Here is a 27689-nt window from a genome sequence, read left to right on the forward strand (position 1 = left end):
TTTTTCATTTATAGGGTCTAATCCTCCCTTTTGCATTGTCCATTCACTTTCTTATATTTTAACTTAAATCACAGTTGTAGAATATTTATATTGAATCCAGCTACAGAAACATTTTTGACTGTTTTACACATTGCATTTTTTTCTAAAACCTAAAGAACATAATATATGTAAAGTCATAAAAGAATTGAATCTTTGTTCAATTTGCATTTATATTTAATAAAGGGTTAAGGGAAAAGATGTGCTTTAGAGAACAAACATCACTCACCTCCGTTTGGGGCGGTGTTTACTGAAATGTCCTGAGCACGCACTAGCAGCTGTGCCTCGTGCTTCCAGCGGAGGGCCTTGGAGCGAGGCGCAAAGCTCAGCCGTGCAAGCCCGGGAGCTCCTGTTCGCCGTGCCCTGTTCAGGGCAGCCCAGAGCAGACACCTGTTAGGAGCTCCAAGGAAAATGTTGATTTGAAAAAACAAGACAAAACAAAAAGACTTGTGCACTGAAAACTATATTAAAAATGCTGAGAGAAATTAAGGAAGATCTAAATAAATCAGTGGAGAGACCGTCTGCGTGGAGCAGCAGACCTGCTGCTACTAAGGGGGTAACCCTCTCCAGCTGCTGTGCAGGCTTGCGGCGATCCCTGTCAGAATCCCAGCGGACTGTTTCAGGAGTTGACAGGCTGATTTCAAGATTTATATGGAAATGCAAGGGGCCTAGGACAGACAAAAACAATCCTGAGAAGGAAGAAAGTTGAGGACTTACACTCCCCCATTTCAAAAATGACTAAAATGCAACAGTAAGAAGGCAGTGTAGTGTGGTCCCGGCGCGAGGACGGTCGTGCGGTCAGCCCTTGTATCTGGGGCTCCGCCAGTCACAGACCGGGCAGTGTTCTTGATCCCCGGTTGAATCCACAGTTACATAACCTGCAGGCTCAGAAGGCTGAGCGCAGGGGACGTGAGCATCTGTGGATTTTGGTATCCGTGGCAGGACCCTGAGCCCGGTCTGCATGGAGACCAGGGACGCTGTACGGATCGGTGGAGTAGACCTGAGCGTCCAGAAATAAGTCCGCACGTGAAGTGGGGCCCCCACCTCACGCCGCCCTCAGGCCCTAACTGAGAGTGGATCGACGGCGTGTTAGAGGTGAAACTGTGACCCTCTTAGGAGAAAACCTGGGAGTGAGTCTTCACGACCTCGGGTTAGACGGTGGTTTCTCAGGCACGACACAAGCATCACAGGGGACAAGGAAAACAGCTGAAATGGGAAAAGCATTTGTGCGACAACACTACTAAGAAGGAGAATGAGAAAAATTTGCAAGTTATATATCTGGTAGGGAATTTGTACACAGAACATGTTCTTAAATGACTCGCACAGCACAATGAAGACACAAGTGAGCCTCGCGTCTGAGGCGTTGCCCGCGGGCACGTGGCCAGGAAGCTGGCCGGCGGGCCTCCCCACCACGTGGTCCTTTCCTCTGGACACCTGCTACCTTTCTTTTTCTGGGGCTCTGACATCTCTGCTTTGTGCCCCTGCATCCCAGGGGCAGTTGCTTTAATAACTATTTTGTAATTTTGTAGTGAAATTCTGGTCTTTTTAAAAATTTTTGTTTATTTTAATTTGGAGGGGGAGGTAATTAGGTTTACTTGTTTATTTATTTATTTTTAGAGGAGGTACTGGGGATTGAACTCAAGACCTCGTGCGTGCTAAGCACGTGCTCTGCCACTGAGCCATCCCCTCCCCCCAGTTTTGGTCTCAGTTTCATCTGCCAGGAGGGAGCGTTTTTCTCTAAGTGTTCATCTGAGATTGTTTTTTTTCTGTTTTCTTCCTCCTTTTATCTTGAATATCTGAATATTTGCAGCGATGGCTCTGTTTTGATCACCCCTCTTTGAAGCGCGTCAGTTGTTCATGGGTTGGCTGTTTTAAGGAGCCTTGTACGGGCAGCCTTGTTTCTGACCAGCGGCAGGGCGGTGGCCGTGGGTTTGCGGGGTCCTTCGCGGAGCCTTGCTGGGCCCGAGCGTGGCCCCATCTGCTGTGCGGCTCAGGGCCTGACCCGCCCATGCCTGGGCTCGGCCACGAGGCCTCTTCCGCTCACGTCTGCAAACGAGCAACGTGGGTTGCCCACCCCAAAACCATGCGGTGCCCCTTGCTGTAGGCCCAGGGTCCTGGAGGCTTTCCCTACTGACCTCTGACCTCTGTCACCCCTGCCCCCCCCCCCCCCGCTGCTGCTGCTGCTGGCCGCCCCCCACGCCTGGGCTGCCCCTCCGCCCGCCCCCCCCCCGCTACTGCTGGCCACCCCCCTACACCTGGGCCACACACCCCTGCCCCCCCGCTGTTGCTGCTGGCCGGCCCCCCCCACGCCTGGGCCCCCTTACCCCACCCCCGCTGTTGCTGCTGGCCGGCCCCCCCACGCCTGGGCCCCCCCACCCCACCCCCGCTGCTGCTGCTGGCCGGCCCCCCATGCCTGGGACTCAGGGCTCAGCAGCTTCTGGTTCTGCTGAAATGGAGTTTACATCTTTATTTCTCATTTTCTGATTTTAAATGAGTCCAGCAAGACCCAGAGGAAATAGCAGCCACACTGTGTACTCCTCTGGGCCCCTCGCTGCCCCTCGTCTCCCTGCTGCCTTGCCACCTCCGTGTACTTTCCACACAGCTGACCATTCAGTTCCCCAGGCCTCCTGTCAAGGGTCAGTCTTGAGTTTTCTTTTTATTTCCCCTTTTTATTCTGTAGTTGCTGTCTTCCTTTTTTTTTTCCCAAAATCTCCGCGTTTTATGAATGTATAGACCTGTTCCGCTGACCTTTTTAACAAGTGGTTTTGGTGTAGGTTCAGGGTTGCCACATCCCTGCCCTCCAGGTCGGTGCCTGTGTTTTGGGAGTTTGGTGCTGAGTGTCTGGCCATCCCTGGTTGTCCAGGTGTTTTTGCAAACGAGGTTCCGGACTGACCCTGCTGCCCTTTTTAAAGGCCCAGTTTGATTTTGCAGGCAGGCTCCCTTCTGCAGGGCTGGGGGCGGGCAGTTCCCTTGTGGGTGTGAGTCTCATGGGCACACGTCAGGACAGGCAGGCCACCCAGAGCCCCCGCTGACGAGGAAGAGAGGGGTGTCACCTGGAGGCCGCTGCTCTCCTAGGCTCGCCGCCGAGCTCACCCCTGTGAGAGGCCGGGGCTGGAAGGAGAGCGGGCTGATGGCTCAGCTCCTAAACTCACCGGAAATGGCAGGTGCTTCTTTGGCTGCTGCGCGGGGACTCACACCACAGGGGGATGGGGCCCCGGGGCCTCGTTCACTCAGTGTCCTCTTCGAGGTGCCCTTGCCTGGTGTGAGGTGACTTGAGGGTCCTTCACCTTAACAGGGGCGCTTCACGTTTAACTCTTGTGTCTCACACCCGAAACCCCTCTCGGCCCCTCTTCCCGTGGGGAAACTCAGCACCGATGCTGCGTTCTTGGGCGGCCACCCCCTTCCCCAGCTGTGAGAGCTGCTGGGAGGCTGGCTTGCTTTCTTCTCCTGAGGAGCCTGGGGGCTCGAGTGGGGGACTCGCAAGAGAGAGGCACCCGCTTCATTCTTGCTCGTCCACGTCCCAGCCTCACCAGTCGTGCTCAGCTCCTGCTGCCGTCACGGTGCAGAGTTGTGCTGACAGTTTGCATTTGGACAGATTGCAGGAGGCTTCCTACCGATTTGCCTCTTTTCTCCCCAGCTTTAGAGCTGTCCCTTCTAGGCAGAAGACGTTAAGGCTGTGCACACCGTGGGGTTTTCCAGGGTCTGCACTGAGTTATTCAGGTCCAGTCAGGAGACAAAATACACCAGTCACTTGAACTGGGAAACGAATAGTGTAACTGTTAACTAGTAACGGGGATCAACCCCAGGGGCGGGGGGGACACTGAAGGAGACGGAACAGGGGTACAGTTGAGCCCCCCCGACACACCTGGAAGAGGCCACCCCCAGCCTGAGGACGTGGACGTGGCCAAGGTGCCGTTGGAGCAGGCGGGCGGGCAGGCAGGCAGGGGCCCAGGCAGAATCGCGGGGTAGCCCTGCTGGCCTCCTGCGTGCTCCTGGCCAGAAGCACACCTGCTGAGGAAAGCCCAAAGCCCAGGGCCGGGGACAGAAGTCCTTTCTTCCCGTGGGATCCCCCAGCTGGGCAGAGAAGTGTCTTCAGGTCCTGCCCCAGGGTCACAAAGTAAGGAGAGGAAGGGTGGGTTTGGGTGGACTGGGGACAGGGAGGCAGTAACTGGTAACCAGCTCCCCCCCTTACTAACAGGCTCACGTTTGGGGAGCTCGGGTTGAGCTGTTTCCTCGAGGAGTTTAAGAGCAGCCCTTGCAGAAGGAGGTGGGGTGCCAGAGCGCCCACTGAGGCCTGAGCTGACCGCATGCCCACGTCCTGAGGCGGAGATGGGCCCTTTCCCAGGAGGACGGAGCGCGGGAGCACAGCTCTCCCTCCAGGGCGCAGAGTCCCTTCCCGGGCAAGCGGGAGGAGCAGCCGCATCTTTATGCTTCAGATTTAACACGGCAGCTGTGGCTGTCGGTGCAGCTGGGAGCAGACCTCTTGACACAGTGCTTAAGACGTGAGAGCCTCCGCCTTCGCCGGGCGCCAGAGCGAGGACGAAGCGCCTGTCAGAAACGTTGGTGACCTTTCAGAGAGCTTGGAATGAATGTCCCTGCAGTTTTCCTGCCAGCGTGCAAGACTGTTTCCACACACAGCTCAGAGCTACGGGGGAGCCCGGCAGCAGACAGGAGAGGCCTGAGCGACGCAGCCAGCAGTGGAGGCCGCAGTCCCGTCGCGGGAGTGGGCGTCCAGAGAGATGTAGGAGACGGATGTAATTCGACAGAGGAACTCGTAAAGGGGCACGTGAAACAAACCAGTCGAAGGACCAAATCAGGCTTTTTCAAGGAGAATTTTCCCACACTGCAGAGACGAAGAATAGAGAAGCGCTTTGTCCGCTGTTGCCATCCAGACGAGGTCTGTAATGGTACTTCTGTCGATGCGAGTTGTTAACAATATGCTTTATGTCTAAGCTTGGGGGAGTCAACCGCAGCTCCGTGACCGAGTGGAAAAATGGAGACGCTCAACAAGGAGTTTGAGTTTAAACCTACATTGTGATTATTAGCTGTTCCTGGTGCTGCTTCCCCTCCAGCCCAGAGCTGGAAACGTGGTTCCAACTTGGGTTGTGCGGCCGGTTTGCCTCGCTGTGTGGTTGACGGCACCAGCAGCGAGGCCCTCGCGGCCCGGGCAGCGTCCCCTCCCGTCTGGCGTCTGCCGCCGTGGGTGCGTACTGCGGGCTCTCTGGTCTGGCTGGCAGGGAATGTCTGCATTTTTAGGAACAGAAGGTAGACTTCAGGTGTAGAAGATGAGAGGTTGGAAGTGGACGTGTGACAGATACAAGGGACAGAGCAGAGCTGGGACCTTCGTGAGCTCCGGTCCTGGTCACCGAGCTCTTGTAAAAAATTAAGAGGAACAAACCTATGGAAAATTATGTTGCCAAGTGATGTTGGAAAGTACTCTGAACATTCACCATAGGAATGATGGTGAGTTTCCTGTGTTCACGTGCGTGTTCACGGGAGGACGGAGTCCTCGAGCACTGCCGGGCCCGTCCGCTTCCTTTCTCCTTCCCGGCCGATGAAACCACCTCCTCTTCCCAGGCACTTCTGGAGAAGAGATTTTGCACCCGTGGTGAGCGCAGAGCCCTCTGGTGTCCGCCCTCTGTGCACGGCCACAAGGTGTTCGTGTGAGGACGACCCTGTCGTGTGTGCAGACGAGGCCTCAGGCCCGTCATGAGCCAGGCGTCCTGCAGGGCAGCTGCCATGCTTTATTTCATCACAGTCCTAGGAATCCCTTTCAGGGTAGGAATGGTATTTATTTTTCAAATGAGGAAAACCCAGGCTCAGCACACCCAGCAGGTGGGAAGCCCAGATCCCAGCTCTGAGTCTGTGCTCTTACGGCCTGTGGCAAAGCTTGCTCCTTGTGATAAAACCAAGGAGCCGGAAGGTTCCTGGAGAAAATGCCCGGCTTCTCCTCCGCTTTGAGCGGAGAGCGACCAGGCACGGTCAGGTGCCCATCTGTGCTGTTTGGGGTGCTCGGGCCGCATGCCAGAACCGGCTTGCAGTTCGTCCTCTTGACCATCAGTGCTTCCTGGTGTTTGGCTGGAATCCAAGCTGCTGACTGACTGTCTCCTCCAGCTTCGTCTTCTTTAGGTTTGGAAAATAAGCGGTCAGCATCTTCCTAAAGCTCTTTACGTGCTCGAGAGCCATACGTGTCTGTCACTGAGGGCCGGAGGTCCTGAGGGCAGCCGGGAGTGGCCCGGAGCTCCCCCTGGCCGGAGAGCCTTCCCCGCGTGCGGCCTGCGTGGCGGCGGCCCCGCCTCCTGACAGGCTGCGCTGGGCTGGCCTTCAGCACTTCAGTCGTAACGGAAGGCTTCTGCCCAGTTGTTGGGTGGCTCGTTTGTTCTGGGACAGACGTCTGAGTGCCTGTCACGCCAACAACCCTGTGGGCCAGAGAGCCTCTGAAGTTCTTTATAATTTAAGTATCAGGAACCCCTCGTGTTTTGTCCTGGAGGAGAACGCATTCTGATGAAAGTCCCTCCCTGTGTGGTGAGTTGTTAATTATTGAGCAAAATTCAAATATGGTTTCTGCTCTCCCAAAACAGACAATCCAAGAAATCCCCCTTTCTCCTGTGTTGAGCACTTTGTACAGCGATCTGTTTGTAGCCTCTGCTGGGCTGCACACGCTGGGCATCGTGCTCACACGGATCAGCGTCTTGCTCTCCAGGGGTCTGTGTCTGCAGGGGGGGCTGCTTCAGGTGAGTCGAGTAGAGTCTGCCATGGGGCCCAGCTCCGGACTGACCTGCCTGGCTGTGTTCTGTTCTGGTGACTGTTTTAAAAGGGGCCTTGACAAACTGGGTTGTGCCTGGAGGAGACTGACTAAGGCAGGTAGAAGTTGGAAAGACATTTTGGCCAAAGATAGGAATTCTTTTCGGGCAGAATTGTCCAGTGATGGACCCAAGTGCCTCGTGACCCTGGGAGATTCTGCAGAAGGGGCTGGTGTGAAAGGTGGAAGGTTGGCCCCATGAGCTCCCTAGGGCTGTCTCACCTCTTCCTTCCCTGTGACGACTTCCTTCCTGTGGCACAGCTTACACAGCACGGCACGCAGCCCTTGATGTGCAGCGTGGTGAGTTTTACGTATGTGTGCACCATGCCCTCCCGCTCAGGTACCCCCCCCCCCCAAGTAGCCATGAGCGGTTTGCCGGGCCCAGACTTCGCTGTGACCGGCCGTATGCGTGCACGCCGGCAGCTGTCAGGGTGGTCGCATGGCGACGGTTTCGTTGTGGGCTGTGTCCTCTCGCACACACAAACCGTGTGTTATTTACCCATCCCGTCTGACACTTCAGCTCTTCTTGTCAGTTTCGCCTACTGTAAATAAGCTGTGCGAACATTCTGGAGCGTGTCTTTCGGTGCACGTGACAGGATTTCTGCTGAGTGGTTACCAGGACTGGACTGGACTGGCTGGGTCATGGGTGCGTGTGCGTGTGGCTGCGGTGGGTGTCGTCAACCCCCCGGGAGACCGGGCAGATTTACTGTCCCACCAGCTACATACAGACCTGCAGTTGCCCCACCTGCTTGCTGACGGTCGGCATCGCCCTTTTGTGCGTGGCCTCCTGGAGGGTCTGGTTTACTGTGTGTTTCCCTGGTGCCGTCCTGCACAGCTTTCCCCGGCTTGCTGGCCGTTTAGTTGTCCTCGTCGGTGAAGGGCCCACACAGGTGCTTCTGCCTGTTTGTCCTTGATTGGATTGTCTGCCTTTCCCGGATGAGCTGTGGATCTCTAAGTGTGTCGGCTTCATGGCCTTCGTTGAACTTTCGTGTTGCAAATACTTTCTAGTCTGTGACTTGCCTTTTCCCAGTCTTAACAGTGTCTTCTGATGGACAGATGTTTGTGATTTTCAGGTAGCGTCACTGTATGCATTGTTCTTTTGTGGTTCGAGCTTTCTTTGTCCTGTTTGAGGCACACTTGCCCACCCCAAGCTCTGTTGGTTTACCTTTCTGTTATTTGTGTTGAATTAATACTTGTGTGTGGTGTGAGGTAGGGGTCAGTGTTTACTTTTTTCATATGGATGTTTACTTCCGTCAGTCCCATTTGCTGACAAGACCATCCTTCCTGTACTGAATTACAGTAGAGTCTTTGCTGTAAATCAGATGACTGTGGGGGGGGGGTCTGTTTCCACACTCGCTTGCTTGTGTTCACGGTCTGTTTTTGCACCAATATCATAGTATCTTAGTTAACTATAATTTTGTAAGTCTTGGCACCTGGAAGTGTAAGTCCTCAGCCTTGTCCTTCTTTAATGCTGCTTTGCGCTGGAGTCTTTGGGGTTTGTGTCGTATTTGAGTCTGTCAGGTTCCGCAGACACAGCTGCTGGGATTTCAGCCTGCAGCTCACCTGGGAGAACTGACGTCTTACGTGGAGAGCATACCAGGTGCATAGACTGGGAGAAGAACCTCCCTCCCTACATTTAGGTCTTTAGCTTTTCTGGGCAACGTTTTATGGTTTTCAACATAGCAGGCTTACAGATCTTTCCATTTATTCCAGGGTATTTTATTTTCTTTGTTACTGTAAGTGTAATTTTTTAGATTTCACTTTCTAGTTGTTTTAGTAGTTTATAGAAATGAATTTGCTTTTTGTGTATTGACTTTGGATACTGTGACTTTGCTAAATACGTTTACTGATTCTAACAGTTTATGTTTAGATTCTTTTGTTTTCAGCTGCTAAGATTCTGTATTTTTTAATTTTCTTAACTTTTTATTTTGAAGTAATTTCAAGTTTACAGAAGAGTTGCAAAATAGTGCAAAGAATCTTTTTCCTCAATTATTTGAGAGTGAGTTGCCAACACTGTGCCTCAGCACCCTTCCGCTTCAAGTAGATTTCCCACAAACCCTCCCCCCATCAGGACAGTCCACGACACTAACACGGACCCTGGTCCCACTGGTGCCCTTTGTGCCAGAGGACTTCGTCAGGTCTTTCCTCTCTGGTCCTCAGTGTGCGACGTATGACCTTGATGCTGCTGAAATCACAGCAGTTACCTTGCACCTGAGCCTCAGGGTGACTTTGTTGTCCTTGTGGCTGGATTCCGGCCGTGCGCTTTTGGCAGGGTGTTACAGACTGAGTGTGTGTCCCCCAAAATTCACACATTGAAACCTAGCCCACTGTGACTCTGTGAAGGGAGGAGCCCTCGGGAACGGGATCAGTGCCCAAGAGACCCCAGGGAACTCCCTTGTCCCGACCTCTCGGGGAAGGGCAGGCGGCTGTGGCCCTCCGTGACCCTCCCCATCGCTGCTCTGGCATCTTCTCTGGGCTGCTGTCTCGGCTGACTTTACCCACTCCGCCCCACCCCCCTTCACTAAGGGGGGACCCCTGACCCCACCTGGGTTCTAACATCTGCATCTCGTGTACAGTCCCCTCCCCCACCCATACTCAGCCTTGAGAATTTGTTTTAATTACATAAACTTAGAAAATAGGTTATTACATGTTCATGATACAAATTTCAAAACACATAAAGGATGTGCGGTCCTGTGGTTCAGTTCTCTGGAACCAGCCGGCAGCCCTGGTTACGGCGGCCCCTCCAGAGCGTGCATTCCCGACGGCGCTCTCCTGCATATTTACACACTTTATTCCCGCACGGAGGCGGCAGGCGCGCGTTTGCGCCCCCAGCTGTTTCCTCTTCACATTCATCCTGGAGCTCTTTCCACTTCAGAGTGTAGAGAGCAGCCCTGGTCTAACTGCTCGAGTGTCCTGCCGCGGGAGGCGCTGCGGTCCACCCCCATCCTGGGCCGTAAATGGCGGGGGTGTTTGATTGTTTGCTGTTGCACACATTATGGTAACGAGTGCTGTTCCATGTGCGTGGTTTTGCATCTGTGACATACTTCTAGAAGTGAAATTTGTCAGAGAATGGTGTGGACGTTTGAATGCCAGTAGGTGGTCCCAACCTGGCCCCCACGGAGACAGTGGGGGTCTGCGCCCCCAGCCCACGCGGGAAGCCCTGTGCCCTGCGCCCCCCACCCTGCGGGCTCGGGGCTCCCTGAGTTCTGTCTGTGCGGGAGACGAAGAGTGGGGCCTCGGTGTGGCTTTGGCTGCGGACCCCTCACCGTGGCGCGGTGAGCTGCTCCTGGGCCTCTGAACGCCCTTTAGGGCTGGCTTCTGTGAGCAGCCTGTTCTTTTCCTGTTCGGGTGCAGTTTGATGTGTTTTAAAGGTATTAGCCCTTTGTGGTGTGAGCTGTAAAATGCTGCCCCCCCGTCTGTCTCTGAAGAAGTCTTTCGACTTCACAGTGTTTCTTTCAGACGTTTTGGGGCCGTTCAGTCTCTGGAGCCTCCCGTGATGGCTTTCAGCTGCCCTAGTGACCTGAGATGGCTTTCTCCCCACCGTGTAAATAACAGGTTTCTCTCACTGCAGTGCATTGATGAGTAGATGCTCTGTGTTCAGATATTTTATTCATCTTGGAGTTACTGTGTGGGGTAAGGGTGCAACCTTACGTTTTCCAGGTGGATACCCAACAATGTTTATTGAGTAATCTGTTTTCCTTCCACAGATTGATTTGAAGTGTCGCTGTTACCCGACACGCCGCTGCTTTATGTATCTGGGTGCATTTCTTCACCTCCTGCTCTGTTCCACTGGTGTGTCTGCAGACACATACGGGCCCAGGTGCACTTCTGATGGCTTTTCAACAGTTTGATTCCAGATTGTAACTTTGTTCAACGTCTTTCTAGTCAGAATTTTTCATTTTTCTTTAACCGAATCTGTCAGTCTTGCCTTTGCACTGTGCTTTAGGAAGACTTCACTTACCCCAGGATTATAGAAACACTCTTCCACTGTTTTACTCTGCTCTGTAGTCCACTGGAATTTATTTTTGTGAACAGTGTGAGCCAGGAGAGCTGGCTGCCCCTCACTCGTGCAGTCTGGGCCCTTCTCACGCGTGTGAAAACCACCACGTGCTGAATCACTCCCTGGAATCTTATGCACACGCGGGCTGTGAGACTCGCCTTTTTAGTGAATATCAGGATTGTTGGAAAAAATGTTTACTGAGACCGAAGTTGTTACAAAGAGGTGTGACTAAAGACACACTGAGAGTGTAAAACGGAGGAGCTTCCAGCTTTATTTCAGCATCAGTCTCTGAGCAGGAAGAGCCTCAGTTTCCTTTATTCGCTTTGTGACCACTTGTGAATCTTACTAGCTGGGAAATGGAAGCAAGAAGTTAGATGTAATAAAGTTCACGTGTGGGAAGTGGCTCTGTGCCGCCGTGGCCTAGGCCTTCGCGGTTCAGCGTCATCCCCCCCACCGTGCTTTCTCTCCCCGGTCTCTCCACAGCCCAGGTGCGGCGGGCAGGCGCTGCTGACGCACGTGTGGAGACGCCTGAGCCTGATCGAGTGTGACTACTTCGGGCTGGAGTTTCAGAGCACGCAGGCCCACTGGGTAGGTGCTGTGGGGTTGTTCCTGGGAGCGGGCGTAGGTTGTAGCGGGTCCCGGCGCTCCCATGGCGCAGAGACCTCCGAGGCCCTGCTGCAGCCGTGCCACAGGTGTCTCATAATCAGAGCCGTGCCACGGAGACGCTTTACGTACACTTGCCTTTTCTCTAAGCCTGAGTTTACATCCTCCCTGGAGGTTTTCAGTCTACCAGCCCACGTGCCAAGGAAGTCCTTTCTTCGTAAGTTATAAAAGCAACCTCTGGTGCACCCTGTGTGATGATCACGTCAGTGGATTTTGAGCAGTTTTACTAAACTGGTTCTGCCTCATTTGACTCAATAGATGAACCTGAAAAGTGGGGAGCCGTGAGGTTTGTGGGTGGAACTGTTTTAAAGAAGCCAGATCAGCTCTTTGGTTCAGAAAGCGTGTCAGCACCACAGAGCTCGGTCCAGCCTCTCCCGCGGGGCCCGCACGTCAGCCTGCTCTGTGTGCAGGCAGCGTGCACCGAGGGTGCCCGATGTTGGCTTGGTCCTAACATACACCCACCCGCCGCCCCCCCACACACACACACACAGTCCTCGGTACTGCTGTGCGCATGGCTGGCCCTGCGACACTGCGCGGCAGTTTGCAGCGCGTCCACACCCCCCCACCAAGCACGCATTGCCCTCCCGTGTCTCATCTGGACACGTGTGTGCGCAAGAGTGAAGGCCCAAATGTTCCTGCCCTGAGTCTCTCAATTGTAAATCTTTTTGTGTTGTATATTGTACTTATTAAATAGAGAAATAATTTAATGGGTTTGATATCTTTTCTTAAATCCTCTTTAGATTTGGCTGGAACCCATGAAACCCATCGTTAGGCAAATACGAAGTAAGTCCTTCTTTAACTCTTTGAAGTTCTGTTCAGTTAAGATGCTTTGTTAAGATGGTCGTTGTCACCTGTCTGGGGAGCAGTGAAGTCATCCCCCTGTTCAGGTTAAACTGCGAGAAGTGGAGGGGGCGGGGCAGCGCCTCAGCTCAGTCCCAGCTTACTCGCCTCTCATTTGGAAACGAGGACACGCTGGATGTTGCTTCTCACCTTGTTTGTGCAAAAGTGAGTGTGCAGGTCCTGGGTTACGGAAGGACACATGGGATGAAGGCTCTAGCTGTCTGGCCTCGCCTGTGACTTTGTTAGTATAGCTGAGGAGGGAGGACGTGTGCAAGGAGCTTTTTGCTGATAAGTAACTAAGGCCCGTTTAGCCAAACAGCCCTCTTCTTTTGGCGAAGGTGCCTGGCTGTGTCGTTAGAGGACATCAGTAAAGCAGAGTACTCAGACGAGCTGATGTCTTGTGCCCCCCTTTGCAGGGATCGGGTGGCCCTGGCTCAGCGCGGCGGTGGCAGCAGCCTCGCCCTCTCAGCGGAGCGCATAGGGTTCCCAATAGTGGTTTTTAAAATTACTGCTACTTACAGTGCAGACCCCTTAGCTTCTTTAATCCTGAAATACAAGCAGGAATGTATTTTAAGATTTTAATGTGTAGTTTTCTGCTTGTTTTTAGGGTTTCTTTTATCAGCCTCTGCTTAATGCAAAAGTTCTTAAATTTTTGTTTGATGTTTGTGACTAATACTTAAGACTGATAACTTCATGCCTAGGAAATTTCTTAATGTCATCTTACTTGAGAAGATGTGCTTTGCAATGCCTTTGAGAGCGCTGGCTCAGTTCCACCAGGATATGCAGAAAGACAGCAAATACAGATTTTGACCTTATCTGTGTTGTTTCAATTTTTTTTAAATAGGGCCAAAGAATACAGTGCTTCGCCTGGCAGTGAAATTTTTCCCACCTGATCCGGGTCAGTTGCAAGAAGAATACACACGGTAAGGAGCATCCTGAGCTCACCTGTGTGCCCACAGCACCTGCACTCCAGGTGAGCTCACCTGTGTCGCCCGCAGCACCTACATTCCAGGTGAGCTCACCTGCGTGCCCGCATTACCTGCACTCCAGGTGCGCTCACCTGTGTCGCCCACAGCACCAGCACTCCAGGTGCTTGGGAGTCACTTATCCAAAGAAGGCGCCTAGTGTCCACGCCAAACTGTAACCACCGGACGTGTCACAGCTAAAGGAAGCATTTTGCCATTAACGCGGACAAACACAAATGCAAACAGGACTTGGAAGGAAGGTTGCGGTGCAAGTTTGAGGATAAACATGGGGCGTTAGGGTAGCACTGAGCTCACACTGCCCAGATGAGTGTGGATTTTGCCTGTGCAGGAGGTTCATAGGAATTTCACCCACACCTTTACTTTCCATCAACAAAGTACACGGAATTGGGAGCAGCGCCAAGTGGGAGCATCCTGGTGAGCATCTGGGGCGGGAGCGTCGTCGGTGGCCTCTCCCGTGCCGCTATTCTGAACCCACAGGTGGTTCTTTGGGTAAATGACTGGAGGACAGTGTTTGCAGTGGTTTTGCCTGGGCAGTGAGATTATGGAAGTGTTTCTCTTTGTGTTCTACGTATCGATTTTATCATGAAGAATAAAAGCCTAAGATGAACTCGAGACCCAGAGTCAGACGTAAGCTGTCAGAGCCGTGAGGATGCAGTGGGAGCACCGGCTCTTCGGCTTCCTGGCCAAACCCAGTCCACGGCCGAGTCCCACAGGCCTCTCGACTTCTCCCAGAGGGTCTCTGCTCGTCATTTCAACATCACAGAACTGCGGGCTCAGCGGCAGGGGGACGCAGGGCCCGCGCTGCTCCAGCCTCATGTTTGCAGCTGAGACGCTGAACCCCAAGTACTTCAGGGTATCTTCATGAGTGAGCACAGGACTTACCTCATAGTCCATTAAATACCTGACACTTACCCAGAAGTCCCTCTTAAGGGAACCGCATTTAAATAGATACCCCTAGACGGTGACGAGCAGCATGAGGGCCACCTGATTCAGGGCGCCGGGTCCCAGCCGTGAGTATGCAGAAGGCCTCTTTTTTTTTTAAATTAAAAAAAAACTACACATTTCTGGTAAAAGAAGAGAAACTTTAAAGCCACGTAGAGAGTCAGCGTCCTCGCCCCTGCCCCCCTGTGAGGTAGCAACGCTTAGGGGGTCTTCTAGATGAGTTCTCAGCAACACGCGAGTAGACATCGGGCTTTAAAAAGTTCTTATTTCACAAGCCAGTATCAGACTATACGCGCAGAGCTGCGGGCTGACTTCTTCACCCACACGCCCAGAGCGTTGCCGTGGAGTCTCTCTGTTAGTGTGTGTGGCTGCGACCGGATTGATTTAACCAGTCTCCTAGTCACGCATATGCAGATTATTTCCCGTTTTTATCTGTTCTAATGCTACAAATACAGATCTGTGTCCACGAGTCTGTATGACTCAAAGTACTTCTGTAGGGAACGTCCATCAAGTGGGTTTGCCTGGGTCAGAGGATGCGCACATTTCAGCTTTAAGGGCGTGCAGGAGACACTGACAGCTCGCCCGAGAGCGCGAGCCCCACAGGGCAGGGGGACCCCTTCACCGGCGAGTCTCCAGCCCGAGAACAGCACCGAGCATGACGTGTGCTCAGTTAGCGTTTGTTGACCGAATAAATGAACAAGTGAAAGTTTTCAAGGCACCCTGTCTGTCTCACTCCCACGAGGTGCTCTCCCACCAGGAGCGCTGTTTCTTAGCTCCTAGCCAGTTACTACCGTTATTATTATTATTATGCCTTAAAATTCCACAGCCACGTTTTAGGCTGTGTCTCTGCTGCTCCAGACCCAGTCGAGGGGCAGTTGTGTGTGTGTGTGTGTGTGACGGAGGCTGCACAAGTTTGTGAGCTTCCCCCGAAGGTGTGTCCGCAGACAGCCTAGTGGGTGGGCTGGCGCACATCCGGCTCTGGGCGCCAGGCTCCTGGCCCTGCCCTTGCTCCCCGTCTGCTCCAGGGCCACCCAGGGCTGCGTGTCGTGTGAAGTGCGTGCAGCCTTCGGAGCTGATCCCTGTTCTGAACTTCCTTTTAGATACTTGTTTGCCCTGCAGCTGAAGAGAGACCTGCTGGAGGAGCGTCTGACCTGCACGGACAGCACGGCTGCCTTGCTCACGTCCCACCTCCTGCAGTGTGAGCGCCTCCCCCGGGGCCGAGGTGGGGGTGGGAGGGTGTCCTGCCCAGTCCATTAACCAGCGCAGAGGACGGGCGGCCGGATGTGCGTGTTTCCCTGACAAGCCGAGGGGCGACTTCCCCACCTAGGAAGTGGACACGCTCTGAAGGCTCACTGGTGCCTGCAGACCTCCAGGCTAGGAGCCAGGCTGTCCCACGACTCAGCCCTCCAGGAGCGAGGTGAATGTCCCAGCCCCTCTGTGACGAGTTAGGCATCCGTCCCTGAAGGACAAGGAAAACCCTTGAGTGTGTCACACAGAGAGAGGCAGCCCAGAGGTGTGTCAAGAATGACAGTTCTTTCAAACCTTGAGGAGGAGAAACCTTGAGGATGAGGCTGAGAAACAGGCGTGAGTCGGGCCAGGGCTGTCTGGAGCCTTCCCAGCGGGACAGAAGGAAGGAGGTGGCCACTGCCCCTGGACCTGCCGAGCCGGCTTCCCAGCAGGGAGCTGCTGTTTCTGAAGTTGAACACGGGAAGTGTGTGTAGGGAGTTGGCGGATTTCAGGAACCTGTGACAATACGGGTTAACTTGCAGCCAGCTTGGTCCTCGCCCTGACACGGCTTCCCCACACGGCGGGCTGTGTCGGAGGCTGGCCGTCCTGCTCTGTGGGGCGGCTCCTCTCAGCGGCATGAAGTGGCTTAGTTACCGCCTGTGTGGCCTGAGGTCTGCGCAGGGAGACAGGTGCCTTTTCAGCGCAAGCCCGTTTGGCAGGGCCACTTGTCGAGGGCTTGTGTGCAGCTTAGTTATGTTACAGTAACTCGTCCCTCCGCAGTTTTCACCTGGGAAGTGTGTGCTTAGATCAAGGGGCATCACGGAGACATGACAGCCAGCACAGGGAGTGGCTCTGATCCGGGGCCGGGCTGTGCGGGTCGCAGCCGGCGGCGGCTGGCGGGCGAGAAGGGGCCTGAGGCTCCGAGCAGCGCAGATGGTGGGGTGGGCCTGTCCTTGTTCGCGCGGTGGCCAGAGGGGGCGGGAGTCCTGTTTTGTGGGAAACACTTGCTAAAGTGTGGCGCCATGCATGCAAGTTCCCTGTGAGTTTGAGGTGGCCACAAAACAGAAGTGTATCGCGTAAGATCACTGGGCTTCAACTACTATTTTTAAAACCTGTAGCCTTGAAGTGCATGAAATCAGAAAGAGACATTGTTCCTCAAGGATTTGAGAGACCCTGAAGGAAAAAACGGTTTAAAATACATTCTCCTGAAACAAAATAAAGGGCATTATCCTGCTCACAAGTGCCTGGAGAGAACTTACAGACCCAATGTGGTTAAAACACAGCCTCAGCGCCCACCTCCCTGGGGTCTCGCCAGCAAGACTCGCGAACAGACCTCTCCGCCTCCCCAGCCCCGCCTTCGAGGCTGTGAAATCCGGGGCAGGTAGAGCCGAGTTGTGTTTGTGTAAGGGATACGTTGTTTTGCTACAGGTTTAGGATAGTTTTTCCTACTTTTAATCGATGTGTCTGCACGTACAAGTGCCCGTATCTTTGCTTAAAAGTTAAAACTGCTGTTTCCTCCTGTCTCAGCGGAGATCGGAGACTACGACGAAGAGCTGGACCGGGCACACCTGAGAGCCCACGAGTACCTGCCGGGGCAGGAGCGCGCCCTGGAGAAGATCCTGGCGCTGCACCGCGAGCACGCGTGAGTGGGCTCTGCGTCCTTTGCCACCAGGCTTCTGCGCGACTCCCACTCACTCCCTGGGAGGCGCGGTCTCGGCGGGGCCCGGGGAGTGTGGTGTCCGAGGAGCGTTCCGAGTGTCCCATCTAGACCCCGCTGACCAGCCGAGCGGGGGGGCCCCCCCCCAGGGCAAGCCTGAGCCACCTGCCTGTCCCTGGGGAGACGGTCACCTGGGTGGGATTTGTGCCTGGAGTGGGGATGGGACACATGGAGCTGGGGTACAGCCTGCACTGGGGAGGGTCCCTCCAGGGCAGCAGGTGAGATTACCTGGGGGGGTGGGCAGAGGGCGGAGCCCCACACCCACCCCTTTTGGGCTAACCCTTGGAGGACGTGTAGGGGAGGGGCACCCACGGACGCCATGAGCAGTGAGCAGCCAGAGGAGGGAGGAGAGCCGGGGTGGGGGTGCCGCGGACACCAAGGGCGAGTGCTTCAGCCCACAGTTCCCGGGGGGTATGGAAGGAAGCGTGTCTGGGGGCTCCTGAGTGACCATGCAGCTCACGTGCTCAGAAGGTGAGGTCAGGGAAGGGTGACCGGTCTGCACAGTTACACTGAGAGCCTGCCCATGGGGGCAGCAAGGCTCCAGGCCTGCGAGACGGCTCAGCGCCGGAGCGTGCGCCTGGTCGTGTGCACGTGCGTGTGTGCGTCTGTCTGTCTGTCTGTCTTAAGGCGGCTGCTCACAAAGCTCTGGCCAGCCTGGAGCTGGCGGAGAAGCCGGGTGATGACGCTGGGAGGCAGAGCCCCGTGGAGGCGCCTGCTCTGGGCTCAGATCCGGCTGCCGGCTCGTCTGCCGCCACCCTCAGAAATCTGCTGCACATCTTTATCTCTTCTAATTACTCTTTGTGTAGCTGGTTAAAGGACAGTGTCGTACCTTCATTCTAATCACGACAGACTTCTTCCATAGTTTATAGTTTTCTTCCCTGACCCGGTGGGAACGCCCTCACAATCACCAAGTGAGACGCTATTTTCCTTGACTTTGACCGTATTTCTGTCGGACCTTCGAGGTTGCAGAAGAAGATGTGAAAGCTGGCGTTTTAATTCCTTCAGGATGCTACGACAGAACGCCGTGGGCTGAGTGGCTTCTAAATGACAGAAACTCGTTTCTCACAGTTCTGGAGGCTGGAGCCCAAGGTCAAGGCACCGGCAGGTCTGGGCCTGGTGAGGAGGGCCCGCTTCCTGGTTTGTGGACAGCTGCCTTCCCGCTGCGTCCTCCCCAGGCGGGAGGGGTGAGGGGCACCAGCCCCCTCATGAGGGCACCACCTCCAAGTACCATCACCTTGGGGGGCGAGGCTTCAGCAGCTGAACTTTGGGGAAAAACATTGAGTCCATAACGTTCAGCCCTTGTCCCTCCAAATTTCGTTCCTTCTCACGGACAGAAGGCATTCATTCCACCCCAGCAACCACAGATACAGCCCGTTCCGGCATCAGCTCTGAAGCCTGGACAGCAGACATGTGGAAGGATGTACTGGGCTCCTGGGCTGGGAGAGGCAGTATTGTTAAAAGGAACACACCACCCGAGGAGGTCTGTGTATTCAGTGCAGTCCCTGTCAGAATACAGTGGTGTTTTTCACGGAACTAGAGCACATAATTCTAAAATTTGTGGGGAAACATGGAAGACCCCAAATAGCCAAAACAGTCTTGAGAAAGGACACAGCAGGAGGTGTCACTGTCCCTGATTTGAAACTGAACTACTAGCCCCAGTCATCAGAGCCTGGGACTGGCACAGAAAGGCACACGGGTCAGTGCACCCACACGTGACGTGGTCAGTGAATCCACGGCAGAGGAGGCAAGATGACACGATGGGGGGAGGGTGTAGTCCTGGGTTCGATCCCCAGAACCTCCTCTAAAAATAAATAAATAAACCAAAGTAACTACCCCCCTCCCCCCAGAAAAAATAAAAAAAGAAATGCGACGTGGAGAAGACAGCCTCTTTAGTAACTGGCGCCGGGAGACTGGGCAGCTCGGCACAGAAGGGCCAAACCGGACAACTGTCCACACCACCTGCAGAATGAGCTCCAAACAGACGGAAGCCCCGAGGCCGCAAAGCCCCCAGAGGACAGCACAGGGCTCGGCAGCACGGCTGTCCCGGGGCGGCGCGGGCTGGAACTGGGCAAGTCCGCTTACACACGGGCTGTTTCCATAGTAAACAGCACACGCTCCCTGGCCCAAGGGGGGCTGAGCTCTCAGGCGCAGAACCACAGGTGCAGAGGGCCGACTGTGAGTTACGTGCAAGGGGTCAGTGCCCCTGACCCGTGACTTGTTCATGGGTCAGCTGTATTTTGTTAACTCTGTCTCGTCAAGCCAGGGAAGCAAAAGCAAAAATGAATAGGTTTACATCAAATTAGAAAGCTTTTGCTCAGCAAAGGAAGCCACCAACAGAATGAAAAGGCAGCCTGTTGAACGGGCGCCCACGTTCACAAGTGACGCGTCTGATAAGGGTTAGTGTCCAAAATGTGCAAAGAACTCATATGACTCCACATCAAAGAAAGCAACTCGATTGAAAAATGGGCAGAGGCTCTGAATAGACATCTTTCTAAAGAAGATACACAGAAGCCGACAGACACAGGAACAGACAGTCCGCGTCGCTGATGATCAGGAAATGCAGACCAGAACCCTGAGGCATCACCTCACACCTGTCAGAACGGCCCTTCTCAGAAAGACAGCAAGTCACAAGTGCTGGCGAGGACGTGGGGAAGAGGGACCCTTGTGCGCTGCTGGAGGGGGTGTAAACTGGTGCCGCCACTGGAAGACTGCGTGGAGGGCCCTCAGAAAATTGAAGCAGAGCTACCACGTGGTCCCGCAGCTCCGCTCCTGGGTATTAATCTGAAGAAAACAAAACACTGATTTGAAAAGACGCGTGCACCCCAGCGCTCGTAGTAGCGCTGTGTGCAGTCGCAGAGACATGGCAGCGACTGAGCGCCCACCTCAGACGGGTGGGGGAGGTGTGGTGCGCACAGTGCAGCCGTCACCTTGCTGATGACGTACTGGAGTGTGAGGTGATAGGTGTCTGTCAGCCGCAAAGGGTGGACGCTGGGAATGGCCTAACCCCAGCACTCGTGTTACTTCTTACAGATCTCAAAACTCGGGCGTTCAGAGGTAAGGAGAGGGAAGAGCAGTTCGTGAAAAACCCCGCAGACGGGGGTCGGGCTGGCCGCGCAGTGCTCACCGCCACGTGTGTAAAGCCAGTTCTGATGGTTTTTTTCATTTTCATAATTTCGTTTTTATAGAAGTATCTTCTAATGGTTGCAGTTGTACATTATGAAAACAGCTTTTCTTTTATGGAGGTGTAGTCGGTTTACAATGCTGTGTCAGTTTCTGGCGTACAGCACAATCTTTCAGTCATACGTGAACGTACATATATTCATTTTCATATTCTTTTTCCCCATGAGCTACTACAACACCTTGTATGTATTTCGTTGTGCTGTACAGTATGAACTTGTTTTTCTATTCTATATATTCCTGTCAGTATCTACAAACCTCAAACTCCCAGTCTATCCCTTCCCACTCCCCTCCCCACCGGCAACCACAAGTCTGTATTCTATGTCTGTGAGTCTGTTTCTGTTTTATATATAAGTTCATTTGTTGTCTTGCTTTTTTTTTTAGATTCCACGTATGAGCGATCTCATATGGTATTTTTCTTTCTCTTTCTGGCTTCCTTCACTTAGAATGACAGTCTCCAGGTCCATCCATGTTGCTGCAAACGGCATTATTTTATTCTTTTTTTACAGCTGAGTAGTATCCCATTATATAAATACACCACAATGGTGTCTTTATCCAGTCATCTGTCGACAGACGTTTAGGTTGTTTCCATGTCTTGGCTGTTGTAAATAGTGCTTCTAGGAACACTGGGGCACAGGTATCTTTCTGAAGTAGATCTTTCCGTCTGGTTATATGCCCAGGAGTGGGGGAAACACCTTTTTAAAGTATTGAAATGGGTTGAGTGAGATACTCGTGTTGTGGACGCTGCTTCCACTGTGTGCAGTGTTTGCTCGTGACTTTTGTCAGTGCGAGGGCAGGAGCATGAGGCTGAGCACCTGAGGCGGCAGAGGAAGCACTCGCCCCACTAGGAGGCGCGCTGCGGGGGGCGGGTGGCAGCCGGCTCTGGCCTGTGTGCGCGGTGTGCCGCCCGGGGTGGGCTGGTGACCACACGGCGAGCGACCCACCGGCTGAGGGCCTGAGCCTACTTGATCGGTCTGCTCCGCTGCTCTGTCGGGTCACATCCGCTTGCCCCGTGACGGCCTCAGCTTGTTCAGAGGTTGTGTTCAGTGCTGTGACCATGCTGTCCTTTATTACAGGGGCCAGACACCTGCTGAGTCGGATTTCCAGGTGCTTGAAATTGCCCGAAAGTTGGAAATGTACGGCATCAGGTTTCACACGGCCTCTGACCGGGAGGGGGCCCAGATTAAGCTGGCCGTCTCCCACACGGGCGTCCTCGTCTTCCAGGTAGGGGGCCTGGGGGGTGGTTTCCTCACGTTGGGAAGTCTGTTCTGAGGAACAGATCTTGGACGTATCCTCTGATCCGCCCTCTTGCCCAGCAGAGAAGTCATTTTCTCGTCCCGTCCTCACCGTCACATCCGCCGTTCCTTGTAAGCGGGGCTCCGGCTCCTCCGGGGGCAGTGTCCACAGCCGGGTGTGGAGCTGCTGCCCTGAGAGGTCCCACCACGGCCCAGTCACCATGCACATGCTCAGAGAGGACAGACTGGGAAACGCAGAGGGCGTTGGCGTGTGTGGCGGTCAGGGTGGGCTCCTGTGACGTGTGCGGGTGGTTTTGGGAGGTGAACAGGTACGGAAATGACTGCGGGGCTTTGTCTGCAGGGAGGTGCGTGTGTGCCGGGCTCTCTGGCGTGAGGAGCTGGGAGCCCTCCACCCGGAGGTCCAGGCCCTCCTGGAGCTGCCTGGGCATTGGCCCCTGAGCCCTGCACCCAGCTGAGTGGGGCCGTGGAGGCAGTCTGGTCTCAGCGTCCAGGAACCTGCTTCTCAGCCCTTCCCTCTGAGGCCCGCCTTCCCCGCCAGCCCCTGGAACAGCGGGTCTGACGCAGGCCTCCCTGACCAAGGATACTTGATTTCTTTTTCTTTTCCCTTCTTTTTTTTAATCTTCCCATCAAATTTCAATTTCCTATTAGGAAAAAAAATTGATTTTGCATTTAGAATGTTAATTGTGTTTCATCCTAAGTGTGACATACACACGGTAGCCAGGCCGCTTGGTAGTGGCCAGGGCGCCCACGCCTGCTCCCCCGGGGGTAGTTCCTTCACTGCACAGAGGGCAGAATCACACCCCTCGGAGTCCAGAGAAGAACAAGTAACTTGTACCCAGAAGGCACTGTGAAAGCAAGGGATCAGAGACTTGAAATTAAAGATGCAGATTGAATTCGCTTCTGTTCTCTCAAAATTCCCGCCAGAATGACACTGAAGGAGTGTTTTTAAGTCGACGCCAGTGAGAACAAAAGAACGGAAAAGGAACCACAGAGAACCGGGCATGTCAGCAAAGTGTGGGAGCTGGAAACGGGTGGCTGGCAGGACCCGAGGGCGGCCGGGTCGTGTCCCCGAGCCGGGCTGACACACGGCAGTGCCATCGCCTGGAAGAGGCGCCGTTGCTCGGCGGGTGGAGATGTGGTGCTCACAGAAGAGGGGTCGAGGGAGAGCCCGGACTCAGGCGGTGGGGCCGCTCGGCCCCGTGGAGCCAGCTGACTGCGCCCCAGAAAGTCTGAGCGATTCGGCAGGGTCCCCGTGGGTGCTGACAGTGGGGCGCCCCTCGGGGACGGGCCCTGGTCCCCCCGGCCCACAGTGCCTGCCACCTCTCTTAAAGCCTTTCAACGCAAAACACTTTCAAATGGACCGAAAAGCGGTGAAAACTAGGAAAGCACACAGGGCCCCCCGTGCTTGTCACCCAGGCTCGCCCGTCACCACCCCCACCCAGAGGCACATGCTCTCACTCCCTGTGCCTCAGCACACGCACGCACACGTGCACACGCACACAGCGCCTTCTGAAGCGTTTGGGGGTAAGACGCACCCATCAGGGCCCCCCACCCCAAGAACTTTGTGCTTCCTGAGGGTCCGGGCAGCGAGTTGTCGTGGACACAGCTCTTCCGTCTGCCGTGCGAGCTGGTCCCCGTCTTGCAGCTGTCCGGTGACGCCCGTGTGGTGCTCGTGCCCTCCAGGGCGGCGCGGGTCTAGCAGCAGGCGCGGTGTTCAGCGGCCATCCCTGTGGTCACCTGTAATCTGGAACACTTCTTTTTTCTTCGTCCTTTATGACGACGGTGCTGAAAGTTGTTCCTAATTTGCAGTTTGTTGACCGTTTTCCTCGATTAGATTCAGGTGACGCATTCCCAGATGACGACGTGGCCTCCTCAGAGTCACACCGGAGACGCCGTCTGGCCTCACTGGTGATGTGGCTCTGAGTCCCGTGGTCTCTGGTTCCTCCGTTCTGTGATCACTGCTGTTTCTCTTTTGACTGACAAGCAGTCCGGGGGGAGGCGCTTTAAGACGCAGACATCCTGTCTCTCGTCAGTGCCTCGGTTTACACCCACTGTGAGGCTCGCCCGAGTGACGCCTCAGGTGGTGGCCAGGGCTCGCCGGGAGCTGGGGGACGCTTCTCTTCAAAGGAAAGATGGTGTCTGGAGGGCAGCGCGGAATCTGCGGGAAGAAGAGACTCAGGAGAAGCAGAAACTGTGCCAGGGACGGAGGAAATGGAAAAACAGCAGAAGCTGCAGTCTGTTGGGCAGGATCCCGCTTGTCATCTGAGACGAGCAGGAGAGCTGCCTTACACCGTGTCCTGCCCGCGCAGGGCAGGGGCGCTCGCTCGGCAGGACTGCAGGCTCCTCCTGCCATTCCGTATTCTGGCCCTGATGCGACAGTGAGCGTTGGTCCTCAGTTCTCGGGAGACTGGGTAAATAAAGGGGGGTCCGTCTGTGTTGTGGGGCAGTCGGGCAGCTGCCCGGAGGATGCGAAGCTCCCTCCATCCTGACGTGTGCAATCTGCTTTGAGACGTGCCGTCAAATGGAGAAGATGTTCAGAGCCGCGTATGTGGTTGCTGCCGCTTGTAGGGGGAGCTGCGCATACACGCGGTCTGTTTGGCCCTGCAGAATGAGCTGGTGTCACCCGGGGCAACGCCCCAGGACCGTCACTGCCCGGCTTTCAGGAGCAGTGAGGGGGGACTCATCATTCTGAACTCATTTTTGGTACCTTTAGAATTCGAACCTTGTTAACATGTTATTGCGTTGCCTTCTTCTGAGATAAGAGGAAACCTTGCCTCCCGAAACAGGAGCAGGGCACCCGCATGGGGGCAGGCGGGGCCTGGGCGCAGCAAGTCTGCAGGGCCACAGCGTTTGAAGGGTGAAGTGGCGGAAACCCCACAAAGCAGAATGAAAGATAAAGGATGAAAGGTGGGAGAGAAAAGTAAAACTTCAAGCAGCAATCCAGGAGCCACAACATCCAGGAATTCTAGAGGCAGGAGCCAAAAAGCAGTGGAGGAAACTGGTAAAGAAATTACATGAGGGAATATTTCCGCAAGTTAAGGCCCCAGTCCCCAGGCTGAAAGTGCCTGACGGCTCCCAGGGAAACGAGCGAGTGACGAGCGAGTGACGGTCAGGCCAGAATCAGCCGCAGGAGGCGGGGAAGATGGGGGAGCTTCCCGAAGGGAGGGTGGGAGGAGTTGTAGGGGGTGGTGACGGGGGGGCCGGGGGGGCCTGCCCACAGCAGACTGGAGGCTGGGAGACGACGGGGCGCGGGGCTCAAGTGGGGACGGAAACCTTTTCCAACCTGGAATTGGGTGCCTGGTGCAGCATGGCTTCTACAGAGAAGGAGAGCATTTTCAGACGTGCAGTGTTTCAAAAACTTAATTCCTGCACATGCTTTTGAGGGTTGAGGGTCGATCCTGGAAGAGAGAATAAACAATTTGAGCGTTGGGGACTCACATCTGCACGGGGGTGGGGGGGCGGTGGCTGGGAGCCGGGGGCTCACCCCTGCGGGCCGGGGGGGGGGCTCACATCTACGGGAGAGTTGGGGGGCTCCGGTGCAAGGATGTTCCGCCAACCTGAGAACCAGACTCGCTCCAGGAGGGCCCCCCAGAGAGAAATGGAGGGCAGGCTCCTTCCTGTGTTAGGGCGCACTGCAGAGGTAAAGTTCGTCGGGAAGCTTTGGGCTGAATTAGTGACAGGTATGTCAGAAGTTAAGCAAGTGAAAAGAGGCAGTAACTCAAGGGAAATTAGAGCTAAAGGAGGAAAACGTGCATTGGTTATAACCCCCCACGCTCAGCTTGCAGGCAGCACGTACACGGTCAGTGATACAAATGCCGAATCTAAGATTTACCAGAAATTGAGGGAGTGTGGGGAGAGCCGGACTGGAGGTCGTGCTGGGGTGAAAAGCTTGGGGGGATCTCAAAATGCAGGGTGCAGTAACAGCTTCTTTTTTCCTTTCTTTTTTTTCTTTCTCTGTGGAGGTGCTGGGGATTGACCACGGGCCCTTCCACGTGCTGGGCGCGTGCTCTACCTGTGAGCTCTGCCCACCCCGCAGTAGCAGCGTTAAACATGCTGTTTAGAAGCAGGGGTGAGGAGACGGACGGGGCAAGTCCGGGGGGGTTGACCCAAGGTGGGCCCGGGGGCCCTGCACGTATCTGGAGCTCGTATCTGGAGCTTAGAGCCGTGCCGTCCATTACCTGGTAACACCCCAGAACGAAAGCCGCGCTCTGAGTGTCCACAGCCTGTTAACACCTCAGGGCCCAGAGAGACAGCAGGGGAGGGTCCGGGGCCCTTGGATTCTGTGTCTCTGCTTTTGATCTGTAACAGGGCTGAAATCCTGCGCTACAGGAGTTTTGTCCTTTGACCAAAAGAGAAAATGGGGAAGCAGGCAAGCAGCTGGGCACGGCGTCTTCCCGCCGCTTCTGCATCTCGGGAGGACGTGCCCGGCCTCGGCCTCCTTGGCGACCACCTGCTTATTCAAGCCTGTGCTCTGGCCCCTGACATCCGGAGTTGAGAGCTGGGGTCGTGGAGGGTGTCCCTTTTCTCCCCCTGGTATTTTGTGTGCTAGTTATTTTGTTTGCTTTATCTGAGAGCTTGGTTGTAAACCTTCCAGCATTTGATTCACTTTGAGTAGTGATTAGAGTTACTTCATGTCTGGGCGGCTTTAGGAGCGAGGATGCCCTGGTTCCCACCTGGACCCTTGTATTTACATCTTGATCTTGAGGGCATCTCTTCACTTGGGAACTTTTTAAATTGAGATGTAATTCACGTAACATAAAATTGACCATTTTAAAGTACGATTCAGCCACTGGTGTATTCACAGACTTGTGCACTCACCACCGCTGTCCGCCGCCGGGACGTTCAATCCCACCCTCACCGCATCCCTGCTAGCAGCCCCCCCCCCCCCCGCCCGAGCTGCTTTCTCAGTATCTCTGAAGGGAAAGACCTTCATCAGCCCCCCTCCCCTTGGGTTCGCGGAAAAGAGTAAGTGGTCATGAGAGTCAAGAACAGAAAAGAAATGCCAGGAAAATGTTTCAGCACATTTAAAACTTCTATTCTGAACAAGTGTCGCGCTGACGGAGGAGCGACCAGGACAGCGACCATCCAGAACTCACAGGTTGCCCGACTCGCTGGTGGAGGAGAGGGTCCAGGCTCACAGGCGCTCCACTTGTGTGTCCCTTGGCTCTGCCGTCGGGACCCTTCTGCACTTGACCCCGGGAGCTCGGCGCTCTTGCGGGTTCAGGGCCGGTCACTTTGAAACGCAGGCTCGTTTCAAACGCTGATGGTCAGACCCTCAGCCCAGCCTCAGGCGCGTCGCGGAGGCGAGGGTCACGGGAGCAAGGGTGTGCGAGGTCCAGCCGGGAGGCGGCCCTGTCAGTCTGTCCGCTTGCGGGCGGTATCTGCATCGATCCGCATTTGACAAGCCTCTTTGCCGCAGTTACTTTTTATCCCTCGTCGTTGTGTTCTTGGAAAGATGCCTTGAGACAGTCAGTTTCTGCCCATCCCAGTCACCTGCTGACTGGACCGCTGCCAGCTGCCAGAGAGACTCTAAAGTCCGTCCCTCGTGCTCCCGGGAGGGTTCCTCCCATTTCTTCAGTTTCTTTATGTCACCGTGGACTCGTGGGTTTGTATTGTAGTCATACTACTGTCTGACTTACAGTAATTTGGGTTGTAATCTTGATGCTCTCCTGCCCCCCGCCGCCCCAAGGGGCAGATTCAAAACCGGCTCCTGTGAACACCTACAGAAGGGAGTTTGTCATAAAGCTTCATCAAAGAAATTGGGTTTTCTTTCTGAGACAGATCAGTTTGTGTCATGTTGACGTCTTACATCAGAGTCACTCCGAATGTGAAACGTTGCGGGGGGGGTGCTGTCTGTTCCATGAGAAGCTGTGTGTGTCTGACAGTGTGTGATGCAGTGTCCGCCCCTTGGGTTTCAGAGCACCACCAAAATTAACACCTTCAACTGGTCCAGGCTCCGAAAGCTGAGCTTCAAGAGGAAGAGGTTTCTGGTCAAGCTCCACCCAGAGGCCCACGTAAGTGTTGCTTTGAGAGCTTCCTGATT

The 27689-nt window shown here is 54.7% G+C and overlaps 1 protein-coding gene across 11 annotated transcripts in view; it reads left to right on the forward strand.

The window, feature by feature from the left end:
- Positions 1-27689, forward strand: part of FARP2 (FERM, ARH/RhoGEF and pleckstrin domain protein 2) — an 81686-nt gene that overhangs the window by 24938 nt on the left and 29059 nt on the right. For 9 of the 11 annotated variants that reach the window (XR_004320216.1, XM_032480760.1, XM_032480761.1 and 6 more), the window contains exons 2-9: positions 4235-4933; positions 11322-11426; positions 12242-12284; positions 13186-13264; positions 15370-15467; positions 17024-17138; positions 21467-21614; positions 27565-27660. Coding sequence is in view for 10 of the 11 variants with exons in the window: in XM_032480760.1 (XP_032336651.1) it covers positions 4622-4933; positions 11322-11426; positions 12242-12284; positions 13186-13264; positions 15370-15467; positions 17024-17138; positions 21467-21614; positions 27565-27660 (996 nt within the window). In the remaining variant the exon portion in view is untranslated. Of the gene's footprint in view, positions 1-4234; positions 4934-10545; positions 10659-11321; positions 11427-12241; positions 12285-13185; positions 13265-15369; positions 15468-17023; positions 17139-21466; positions 21615-27564; positions 27661-27689 lie in introns of all 11 variants that reach the window. The other 2 variants (XM_032480768.1, XM_032480764.1) reach the window with 2 other exon arrangements.

The sequence above is a fragment of the Camelus ferus genome, chromosome 5 (assembly GCF_009834535.1).
Source record: "Camelus ferus isolate YT-003-E chromosome 5, BCGSAC_Cfer_1.0, whole genome shotgun sequence".
Classification (NCBI taxonomy): domain Eukaryota; kingdom Metazoa; phylum Chordata; class Mammalia; order Artiodactyla; family Camelidae; genus Camelus; species Camelus ferus.